The sequence below is a fragment of the Falco naumanni genome, chromosome 4 (assembly GCF_017639655.2).
Source record: "Falco naumanni isolate bFalNau1 chromosome 4, bFalNau1.pat, whole genome shotgun sequence".
In the NCBI taxonomy this organism is placed as follows: domain Eukaryota; kingdom Metazoa; phylum Chordata; class Aves; order Falconiformes; family Falconidae; genus Falco; species Falco naumanni.
In genome coordinates, this window is record NC_054057.1 from 5,571,173 (window position 1) to 5,583,488 (window position 12,316).

The window sequence follows — 12,316 nt, forward strand, 5'->3', positions numbered from 1 at the left end:
CTGAGTAAAGGATTGTTGGAATATTTATACAAGGGCAAATAATATTATTTTTGGAAATGGCTGTATTATTTTGGTTACTTTTTTCCAAAAAAAATCAGCCCGGGGCATGCACCTGGCATGGAAAATTTCGGCTTGCGCGGTAGAAGCTTGGCAGACGGCACCAGCAAGTGCCGAGGGGCGCCGCGCGCGGCCAGCGCCCGGCACCCGCCGTCACCGGCAGCGCCGCCGCGCTGCGTCCGCCGGCGCCGGGAGCGCGCAGCCCCCGCGCAGCCCTCGCGCAGCCCCCGCGCAGCCCCCGCGCTGCTGCCGGTCCCAGGCCCGCCACGCGCCACCGCGTGTGACCGCGCTGCCCGCCGCCCCCGCCCGCGCCGCAGCGCCGCGCCGGCCCCCGCGGGGCAGCGCCGGGCGGGGCGGGGCCGGGCGGGCGCCGCGCCCCCTCCCATTGGCTGGCGGCGCTGCCGGTCGCGCGTGGGGCGGGGGGAGCGGGCGCGCCGAGGCGGTCTGGGCTCGGCCCCCGGCGCGGCGGAGCAGTCGCGGCCGCCCCGTCCCGAGGGCACCAGCGCCGCCCGCCTCCGCTAGGCAGCCAGCCGCGCAGCCCCGGCCCCCGCTCGCCGCTCGTTCCGGTCCTGCGCCCGGGCCGTATCGGCGGGAGCCGCGATGGAAGAGGAGCGGGCGGGCGAGCAGATGAGACCGTTGCTCACCACGGTAACGCGGGGTGGGGTGCGGGGTGTGTGTGGGGCGCACAAAGGGCCGCTGCGGGACAGCGCCGCCCGCGTCGTGCGCGGGGCCGTCCCGCCTCGCTTTTGTCCGGGGATGGGGTCGCGGCGGGGGCCCTCCTCCGGCTCCGCTCCCCTCCCTTCGGCGGCGGCGGCGGGACGCGGAAGCAGCGCCGCAGGTAGCTGCGCGCCCCGGGCTCCCGGTCCCCCCCGCACCGCGGGGCGGGAGGGCGCAGGTGTGCCCGCGTGCCGGCCTCGTGCGCCCCCCCCCCCCCCCCCCCCCCCAACACCGGCGCGGCGGGAGCCTTTGTTCCGCAGGCGGCCCCGGGCGCCGTGGCGGTGCGCGCTGGGCGGCTGCCCCGTCCCCCCCCTTCCTTTGTGAGGATCCCCGCGGGGCTGGTGCCGCCGGCGGTGGGCGGCGCGGCCGCCCCTGGCCTCGCCTTTCTGCCTGTCCCCGGCCCCGCTCGCTGACGAGTTCCTGGGCGAGGGCGAAGTGCGCACACATGGCCGGCGGCGAGCTGCCCGCGGCGCCGGGGCAGGTGGCGGGTGCGGGGCCCCTGGGGGCTGCTCGGCTTTCGGGGCGGGAGGGCGGGCGGTGTTCCTGGCGGCGGGCGCACAGAACCGGGGAGCGTGGGCTCGTTCCCTTCCCGGCCGGCGGCACGGTGCGGCAGGCATGTGCTGCCTGACTTCCTGTGCTACTGAGGAATACATGTGGCTCCACAGTTGTAATTTCCCCTCCCTTCGGATGACTCAAGGTCTGGATTTTGTTAATGAGGCTCTGAGCCCTCGCTCCGATGTTCTCCTCCAAGGCCCTTACTGAAAAGGTGTCGCACGGCAACTTGTTTTCCGTGCCCGGAGAGGAGGGGTGTCTGGTTTGTGACACAAAGAACGCTGTGGCGGGCGGAGAAATAACGCTGAAAACACGTGAGTTTTCATCATCTTTCTGCTACCCTCCAAGGAGAGGCTTGAGTCACATTTGATAAAATTGGCAATAGCAATGAAGCACTCGTTTCCTGTGACATCAGTGCGTTTAGTGTGTCTTTCCTTTGTTATAACGGGAGCGTTGGCAACTTAGTGGTTCAGAGGTCCGTGAACTTTGCAAATTCCTCAGATTATTACAGTCTTTGTACGTTGGCTTCAGAAATTAATGTATGTGCTCACCTTTAAATGTTTCATAGATCTGTTAAGAGATCGCTTCTCCACCTTCTTGACTCGACCCCAAAAAGACATCTCCCAATTCATGTTAGTTTGTTCCAGGATAAATTTTTGGTAAGGGCAGACTGTTCAATATATTTAATTTGTATTAAAACTACCTTGCTTCTCTGTAAAAGCTATCTCTTAGCTGGCAGGAGAAAACTCCCATCTATTAAAGAGATGCCACGCTGTATGAAGCAAGTTGCAAAAGCATGAGGTTAAAGTGGAAGATGCTAATGGCTACCCTCAGGTGAATCCAAATGAGAAAAGGAGTGCAGGTTTCATGAAAGTCGGCCTGCCCTGAGCACATTTGTCGGGCTTGGGCTTGGCAGGAGTCATTTAGGTTCTGTAGTACCAGAAATTAACTAGAGGCTTTTGGGACAGAGGCATAAGCTACTGTACCACTGCACAGTCGTTCCTGATGTAGGTGTGGTGAAGTGGTGCTCGGTGGAGTGGTCCAAGTTGGTTTCCTCACAACAGTGATGCCTGGTCAGGAGCCTGACCTTGGCGCTGAAGTGTATTCAGGAGGTAACTGCAGCTGAGACAAAACTGAAATTGTTAGAAAAGAGAGAGCGCAGAGGATGGGTAGGAACTAGAAAAAAGGAATTTCTAAGGAGAACACATGAAGCAAAGGGCTTAAAAGAGAGGACATGCTGATCTTTGGGCAGTTACCTAGTATAGCAGTGTTGGATTTGCTGTGGTATTTGTATGCAAGAGAGATAATTTTATATACATGAAAACTAATCCAAAGTTAGTCCAAAATACAAGCATTTTTGACAATACAGCTCAACTTGATTTTTCTAATCCTGTGCTTCTGGTAGTACAGGCCACCTTCCTGCTGGCAGAGCTTGCTGAAACTGCTTACATGTGCATAATTTTTTCAGAAATAAATGTCTCTTTAAGATGAAAGGACTTTGTAGAAAGTGTGAATCAAGTCTGAGAAGTTAAGTGCTGAGGTCTTAAAAAATGCAGAAACATAATCAAAGAACTCCCAAACACTTCCTTTTCTTCCTTCCTCCGGTGTCGGTAAATCAGTGTAATAAGTAAGCTCTGGTGCTTTTTGTGTGGAGGAGCATCTCTGTCAGTCAGGGCCCCCCTGGATATCTGAAGTATAAAATACACCCTTTAACCTTGTTTTGTATTTTAGGTCTGGTCTAAAAGAGGAGAATCATCGAGTCTTTAGGATGTTGGTTTTTTGAGGGGCCTGCTTGGTGACAGTGTGTATGTATAAGTCAGAAGGGGGAGGTGACACAGAATGCCTGCTGTGGTTATTCTGAAGATTGGCTGGACAGGGTGCTGGGCCATCTTGTCTAGTTCGTGCTTTTGTCCAGAAAGATTGGACCAGATGATCCTTGAGGTCCCTTCCAACCTGGTATTCTGTGATTCTGTGGTTACAACTAGAGAGCCACCAATGATCGGAACATCTGGGACGAGTAGAGAATACAATAGGAAAAAAACATCACTGTGTAAATCCCTGGTTCTTTAATGCCGTGTGTACTATAAGCTGTTCTGCCCCTCATCTTAGACAAGATGCATTATTATTGGAAACGGTTTGCTGGTTCACTGAAGGGCAACCAGATACGTATTAGTTCTTAGATGAGAAATGATTGAACAGGCCAGGACTTGCCAGCCTATTAGAGACGATGGGACAATGATATCGTAAGGCTCTGTAAAGCTTGTGTGAAGAGAGCAGGTGAAGATGGAAGAGGAGGCACACAGTCAAATCAGTTAGGTGCTAGGTTCAGGGCAAACAAAAGGAGCTGGTTCTTCAGTCAGTGTAGGGAATTCACAGTTACACTTGCTATATGATGTGCACGCAAGAAGCTTTTGTGGATTTAAGGGGAGGTTGGGCAAGCAGAGGAAGACAGATGCATTGAGATGAGTAAATGGATGAGCAACAGCTTGAGGAAGTCTGAGTTGAAAATAGCTGGAAGTTGTGAGTGTAAGCAGCTGTTGAATGCTTGTCTTGTTTTTGTTCTTCCTTCGACAGCTACTTAGTTAGGGTCATTCTTTTTTTGGTTTGTTTAAATAGGAGTGGAGCGTTTTAGTATATTGCTTTCTACACAGTGCTGAGTTTGACAGTTACAGTGGTGGTATTCTTAATGCTGTGTGCCAGTGATCTTTGCTCAAACTTTTATCAGTATGGTGTTCATTACCGGATAGTTCAGTGGGTTTCTTTGCAATACCTGTAAGTAGCATTTAAAACAATGTATATTGTAGTTTTGTCTCTAGGTATTTTGCAGGTAAGATTTTCAAAACACTTTATCTTAAAAAAAAAAAAAGTATATGGAAACTTTTCTTTAGTATTTGATACTACTTCATGTATATCATAAAATGTTCACAAGTTCATAGACCATGCAGTATGGCTGAATAATGAGTTTGTTTCTTTGTATAGTCTTTCTTTCAATGAAACAAATCTGGTTTTATTGCTAATCTGCTGTAGGTGATGATAGAAATGAAAGTGGCTCTTGTTGAAGGGCATATTTCCAGGCTTTTCCTTTTGGTTTTCCTAATCAAAGCATCGAAGTAATGTGGTCTGCCATGTCTAACTGAAGAGGGCATTAGTGTCCCTGTGCTTTTTCTGAAGTGGCTATGTGGTTCGCTACCTCTTCTATTTTTTAACGGCTGTGCATGCACATTATCAGGTGGGGCTTAGACTTCCCTGTTCAACAGTGGTTGTGTTTCGGTGACAGCTTTGGGCTTTCGCTTCAGGCTTCATTTGAAGACTTTTTCAGGTTCAGCCCACTTCACCAACACTATCATTGCCTCAGTGGGCTCTGTCCATTCCTTTATATTGATGCATCTTTTTAATGCAACAGTGTCTGGTACTTCAAATCCATAAAAAAACCCATGAAGGCTTATAGGAGTATAGGGTAACAGATATCAGAGCCACTTGAAATAAAAAAATGCAGAAATTGGTGAGAAGTATCCTAACTGTTAGAATCCGGTGGCAGTTATAACTTCAACAGTTTAATAATAAAAAATACAAAGTGCTTTTTCTCTGCAAGAAAAATCTTAAATATAACTTCATTTCCATGAATGGATTGCAAGGGTGAACCGGGTATTTGGGGGCAGCTAGACTGGAATACATGGTTGCCAAACTAAGCTTTGGTCCAGTTAATGCGTTTCAGGGTAGCTTGGTAACTTTGCCTAGCTATGTAGTACTTCTCTTAGGTGATTATTGAAACAATTCCTATTAAAATATGTTCTAAGTCTTGATTTACCTTGCTGGTACTTTGTATGTAAGAATATAAGTAGCATCAGTACAGTAAAACAAAAGTTTTACAGAATTGACTGCGTAATTCACATCTTTCCACTATCTTTGATGACTTACTGGTGTAGAAATTAAATAGTGGAAAGCATTCTTTTGTGTGAATATTGGCTTTCTTATTTGACATGTGGCTATTGTGATGGTAAGTCAAATGACAGGTCTCTGAAGAATATCATGAGAATATTATGCTGGTATATATACATATTTTTCATTTTTTATTTAACTTGGTATTTGAACTGGTGTTGTCCCTTTGTGGCTGGACAGGGGTAACTGAGGGTATGTTTGTACTGCATAATTGAGGACTGTGCAGGAAACTTTCCTCCCCCACAAGTTTGTGGCATCTGGCTGAACATGTGCTCTCCACAAGTTAAAGCAGTACAGTTCTACTGACTGGTGTGGCAGTGCCTTAGTTAAATACCTCTGATAAGAGAAAATTTCGCTAGCTTGACAAACTTGTAGTCTTGGATCTATGACTTTTAAGAGACAACCTGCTTTTCTGTATTGTGCTGTTTGAGCAGGGCGCAACTTGACCCGTGCGCGCAGTGGGCTGTAAGTGATGTCTCTGACCACCTCTGGGTTAAAATAAGTGTCTGTGCTGGCAGTCTTTTTGAGTTCTTAAAAAAAAAATTACTGTGGCTGTCAAAAACTTGGTGTATCACCTAGGAACTTTCTTTAGGCTTCATTGCAGTAGTTCTGTTTGCTGTCCGAAATAAGCTGTAGGGTGTACTAAGTTGTGTAGTTGTTGCCTATATCCATGGGATTGATATGTTTCTATAGATGACTTGACGTGTCACCGTGATTGTTGTTGGCTTTTGAATATTGATATCCTTTACACGAGGATATCTGTTACATGAGGTCTTCAGTGGCCCTGAAGTAGTACCTAGTAACTAGAACTGCTCTATAACTAGTGATTGATAAAATACAGAGTATAGCTTGAATATACAAAAACTTAGATAGAGGTCTCCAAAGAATACTGTCATGCTTTTGGTATAGTGTATTCTGGAATAATAAAGTTTAGGGACATTTCAAATTTTTTGCTAAAAATAAGATAGCTATCTAGCTAATGTTTTGAAATAGTGATATGAATAGTGGGATTCAAATGAGGTAAATAAGCAGATGGAGAAGAGCACCACAAACTTCTTCTCAACCCTCTAGGTCAGTATGTCTGAATGCAAAAAAGAGACTAGTGATTCTTCTACAGATGATCTTACAATGTTATTAAGTAAGTATTTGTAAATTTACATTTGCACAATTAGCAGTAGGTGAAAATATTACATTATTTTTAAAAAAGTGCAACGTTTGAATTTAAAAAGTCAGTCCTGACACCTTAGAAGCTTTTTTTTTTGTGTTACTGAGAATATACATCAATTACGCAAGCATGCATTATTTACCTTGCCAGCATATGTCAGTGGTTATTAGAAGGGATTGTCTGTGTTTGTGCTTGGCACCCTCGAGTTCCTTGTTTCACTGGGAGCTAAATTCGCAGCAGCAGAGCGGGCATGGCATGACAAAAGAAATGTCTATTTTAACCAGTAGATGGAGCCGTTTTAGTTACATATCGGCATGCCTATTTACCTGAGGTTTTCCAAACTTTGTTTCTTAAGTGTCTTGTCAGTCATTTTGTCTTTAGAGTATGGCTCATAGTTATCTATCATTACTTTGTCTACAGAGAAGACTAAATGTTTTATTCTTCCAATAACAGTGCCAGGATTGTACAGCAGCAAGGTTATTCCATTTTCATAAATGTTCAAAAAAGAGTGAATGTTTGTGCTGTATGGGAGTTACAGTTATTTCTGTAAATTGTCCAGTGTCATGTGAGTAGCCATGTGCATCTTGTATTGCCTGAAGTAATGTTTCGGAATATTGATCCGCAGTGTTGTATCCGACTGTGTGGATGCTCTTGTGACTTCCACCCTGGAAAGGCTTTTAGCACAAACTGAGATTTCCCATCCGCTCTCTAGTGCTTTAAACTAAATTGACTCAAAGCTATGTAATGGAATGGTTGTCCTATTCGGGTGTACTGGCACAAGTTGTCTTTTCAGCCATGCTAGAGTGCTTCATAACCTTGAAACACCCCAGGCTTATTAATTTTAGCAAGTCCCATTTTAGTAGAAGTATTCGCAGTGCTGTACTTGTTGTATCATCTTGTATACTCCTTCAGCATGTGCTTTTCTAAAAGGTATATTTATGGTGTTTCTTAAGAGTTTGACTCTTTACCCTGTATTTGTACTTAGTAATGTACCTGATAGACCTTCCCTTTCCCCCACTCTTTCAGGCCTTCGTCACTGAAGACTATTTTTGGTGAACACAGTATTAACTTGAAGAGTAGAACCGTATTCACATCTTCATTTTGAACTCTCTTAATCTATGGTATTTTGTGAGATATAGGTGTGTCATCTTCTTCCCCAGATACCTGCTGTGAGAGATTTTTGTGACTCAGTCTTTGTTGATTTTTTTTTTTTTTTGGTCTATTTACTCAATCTCATTGGAAGTTTAAATTTTCTACAAATGTTACAGAATGAATGCTGATACTTTTCATGAGACGTAGCTGTGCTGGAAGGCATCTAGACTTGTCTTGTTGGCAGTATGGCTGAGACAGTATCCTGAAATATCAAAATATTTTTAAAGTTAAAAACAGACTTGGAAGTTTTTTTGACTGAGAGAGAGTCTTCAGTAGAAGTTTCCTGACTGGGCACCTGTTGTCAAAGTGGTGTGTCAGTTTAACAGAATTTCAGGAGTCTGCTTTCAAACAAACGGGAGCTTCCTGTGAATGAGGCATGTGGGCAGAGGCTGCAGAGATGAAGGGGGAATTAGTTACAGAGCAGCATCCCCCGCCCACCCCCCCCCCCCCACTGATGTATGTTGGAATTCTGCTGATTGACCTTCTGCTCTGGCCTCTGCCACTGTTCCTTCTACAGTACAGCTGTACTACCCACGGTCTGTTAGCTGAGGGCTCGTGAAAACTTGACTTTTTTCCGTTGTCTTTTCAGTATGGGGGCATGTGTGTATTGAGTGTGTATGTGAACAGCATGTCTTGAAAAACTACACTTCCCTAAAATGTAAAGTCAAAATTCTGCTCCCCGCCCCCGCCCCCCCCCCCCCCCCCCCCCCCCCCCCATTGTTGCGCTGACTATTCCTCTAGTTTTTCCATGACTAATGTCTACTAAATATATGCTGGCTGTGTCTTGACTGGGATCTATTCTGGGATGAAGAAAAAGACAGCTAAGTGATTGTGAATACCTAGCTTATGGCAAGGATAATCAACCTTCTTCTTTCCAACCAATTATTCCTTGCTAGAAAAAGCTAAGAATTTGCTTCAACGACGAATGTCACTCCTGAAAACCATGACTGTTTCAGTAGCAGTGTGTAACCAGAAGGCTAGAGAATCTCTAATCAGGCCGTCTTGTTTGTCTGTGTCACCAAAGAACAGAAAGAGGTTTAAGCAAACCTGTGTTCGTAGAGGTGTTGTAATAAAATCTCGTTTGGTGTACATCTCTGGAATGTGATTGCTTCTCATGGAAGCAATCTGTTGCCATATTAAGAGATTCAGGCTGTTGTGTTCTGAATTTCAAAAGTCATGCTAAGTGGAAGCATGTGTGATTTCTTTCTTTTAGTCAGGGTTATGAATAAGGTAGTAAATCATGTTTATTACTAACTGATCAGATGTCAAGTTCACGTTTAGAAGCCCCGATTCATTAGATCTGTAAGAAAAGGATATATAGCAGATGTTAGTGTGTAACACCTTGTTGTATGCAGATCTACTTTCTGTTCCTGTTGTATAATTTGTTTTGGAGGAAAAAAATAAAAATGTGATTTCTTCCCTTCATTCTGCCCTCCACATCCATTGTTAGTTTCAACTCTATCAGAGCTTTGGCTTATCTAACTCCACCCCTGCGTGATTAGATAATGTCTGTGTATTCCTCCAGTCCTGCTTTCACCTTCCTTGTTTTGCATTTGAGCTCAGTTACAGGTTCCCTTTTTTTTTTTTTTTCATGCTGGTTCATTGTCAGGCCTGCTTGAATTCCAGCTTGCAGGAATCGTCCTGCTTGTGCTTTCAGGAGTCTATCCTTGAAGATCAGGCAGGTCTCACAGGCTTTCCAGTCACCCTTCATGGTAGTCTTCCGTGAAATTCTACCAAGAAGATCCCTGAACAAGCTGGAATCTGCTTTCCTGACTTGTCATATTGTAACTGTGTGCACTGGGTCTTGCACTGTACACTGTACTGTTTGTCTTTCTCGCCTTTCTCAGGACCTTAAGCTCCACAATTTCATGGTTGCTTAGGGCAAGGCTGCTCTTGACTTCCACGTTTCTGGTACTGCCATGTTTGTGAGCAACAGGTCCAGCAGACCATCTTCACTAGTCATTGATCACTTGCACCAAGAATGATTTTTAACACACTCAAGAAATACCCTGGAGTGCTTGTGCTTGGCCACACACTACCAGCATACCCCAGTGTGTACCTGCAATTGTGACACTTCCACCAGCTTTTGAATGAAGGCATCTTCTGCTTCCCCTCCTTCAAAAGGAGGTCTGTAGCAGGCACCTAGCATAGCATCACCCATGTTGGACTGTTCTCTGATCCTTACAAATAAGGTCTTTGACTGTCTTGTCGCTTGTTCAGAGCCAAGGAGTGTTTGTTGTAGCCAGCCCTTTGCATAGATTGAACCCCATGTTCCCCGACTTTACATTCTGGCTTTTCTCAAGTGCTTGTATCCATCCGTTGCAGTACTCCAGCCGTGAGCCACCCCGCTGTCACTAATTCCTGGAGGTTATAGCTCTGCAATGGTGCACGGACCAAGTCCTCCTGTTACTTCCCATGCCGTGTGTGCCGGTGTGGAAGCGCGTGGGACAGGGTGCCCCAGGTGTGCCTCTTTCACAAGGGAAGCGCGAGAGCCTTTTGCCATGTGTTCCCTGTGACTTTTTTCTCTGAAGTGTGACAGCCTTTCTCCACTGTGCCCAGTTTAAAGTCTTATTCACAAGCTTAATGCGCTTTGTGGCAAAGATACTCCTGCCACGCTTTGTCCGATGGACCCTTGTTCCTGAAAGGGGTTCCTGTGGTCATAGCGGTAAAAGCACTGCCAATAACCACGTATTGACCCTCTGCATGTATCTGCTCTGCCCTGAGCCTTTTGATTCTCGCTGGAGAGACTGAGAAACGCCACCTGGGCCTCTTCACCCTTGCCCTCGGTGCTCAGTAGCCACTTCTGATTTGCTCAGTGATAGCTTTTTGGAAGTGTCACTGGTGTTCATACGGATAAGCAGGAAAGTGCAACAGTTTGAGGGCTAGATGAGCCTCGGCCTTTCCGAAATGTTACTCGGCGAGCAGCAGACCTTCTAGGACCTCATGCTTATCTTCCTTCTTGTGCAGTGTGTTCATCCCCTCTTGCAGCTCTCTCACCTGGCCACTCGCACCTCAGAGATAGCATACTACTCTATCAACAGCACCAGGGAGGAGCAGCAGATGCTCCCTGCATCCCAGCACCTGGATGGTGACATCTTCCCTGTGCAGTTCTTGGAGCTGGGATCTGATGTGTGATGAGGGACAGCTGGTGCAGCTGGTGGTGGAGACTTCACCCTGTAACATGTCGCACAACCTTGGATGGTGTTTCAGGGCTCTTTGTAGCTTTGTCCTGTAAACTGCTGTCACATCTGTTAGCTGGCTCGCTTGGCTGAGCCCTGGGAGGAGTTGTGCCCATGTTCATGTTCAACTATTAAACTTTACCATTTAGTTCTGTTCACCATATAGATTTAAAGCACATGTGCTTACACGAATGTTTTGTTCTGCTTGCAATTGGCTTCTGATAGACACATCATGTCAATATTATTTTAAACAACTCCATTTTTGTAAGCTTGCTTGTAATGACTGCTATTTGTGTAAGGCAGCTATTAATTAATAATAATCATTAATGTTTTTAGTTGGTGGGTGCCACTGTGTTGGCTGATGATGTTGTGTAACTTCTTGGCTTCTCAGCTTGGAGGGACCAAACAACAGATTTTCATGTTCATGTTTTGCCAGGTCATGTGCCCTGTAGTAATAGACAGCTCTTTCCCTTACCTTGAAATACTTAATGAGGTATTTATTAAATGCTGTTATGTAAAAAGGGGACAGTTCTGCCATACTGGAGATGCTTCAATTGAAAAGACTAAATTTTCTTTTTCTCTGTGGTATCTGTGAACATAATTTGTTGCAGGTGAAAACACTGCAGCTTTGGTCTGTGTGCTAGGAATTACTTTCTTCACCTCTGTCTCTTTTATAGAGGGATTTGAACTGAATGATGCTACCGGTGCATACTAGTGCTAGCTAAAACTGGAGTATCTTCTTTTCCAGTTGCTCCCCAGAAAGAACACTTAAAAGAAGGAATCCTTCTCTGGGTTTTCTGATTTAATTTGTTGAAGTCAAAGGACTGACTGCAAGCTGTTTAATAAGCATTCTAAACAATAAGGTAGGATTATTTAGGCTACTGCTGGATTTATTGCTTCTTTCTATTTGAAAGAAAAGCTATTGGAAAGATCATGTTTAAACAACCGCTTGTTTTAGGCTAGTGATTTTTTGCCTTTTTTTTTTTTCCTTTGGCTTGTACAGTACTGTTGTGGAGATATACTATTATGTAAGCTCATGCATTTCTTTAACATGTCGAGCGTATTTCCAGACAGGCTTTGTGTATGAAAAAGGAAATGAGATGCTTCTTGGTGAATAGCCACAGTTGGTGTTACTGTTGGTGGTAAATTCATTTTGTTTGTCAAATGACTACACCCTACCAGCCATGTATTTTAAAACTGTTTATATAAAAACAAACAGATAGCATCTGATTATTACTATTATTATTATTATTATGACTCATTTAAGGAAGTGATAAAACTTAGGAGTAGCAGAGATCCTTTCCTTTTTTAGCTTGATTTTTTTATTAGCATTGCTGTGCTTGCCTGCCATTGAGAGATATCAAAAAGGAAATTAAGGAGCCAGATACTCTTGTAATTAATATTTGGTTGAATTGCAGATAGTTAGGTAATGATAGGTTGGAGACATATGTTTCAGGTTATAAATTAAGCGTATCGAACCAGTTATTGGACAGTTTTAATTTTAGATTCTAAATACAGGCAAGTTTATTAAACATTTTCTGACTGATTTTTGTGG

At 45.1% G+C, this 12,316-nt stretch overlaps 1 protein-coding gene across 2 annotated transcripts in view; it reads left to right on the forward strand.

Moving 5' to 3' along the window:
• The first annotated feature begins 522 nt into the window (after positions 1-522).
• The window catches only part of SLC4A7 (solute carrier family 4 member 7), a 97,623-nt gene continuing 85,829 nt past the window's right edge, over positions 523-12,316 (forward strand). For both annotated transcript variants that reach the window (XM_040589426.1, XM_040589428.1), the window contains exon 1: positions 523-705. In XM_040589426.1, the coding sequence (XP_040445360.1) occupies positions 658-705 (48 nt within the window). In that variant the 5' untranslated portion in view covers positions 523-657. The remainder of the gene's footprint in view (positions 706-12,316) is intronic.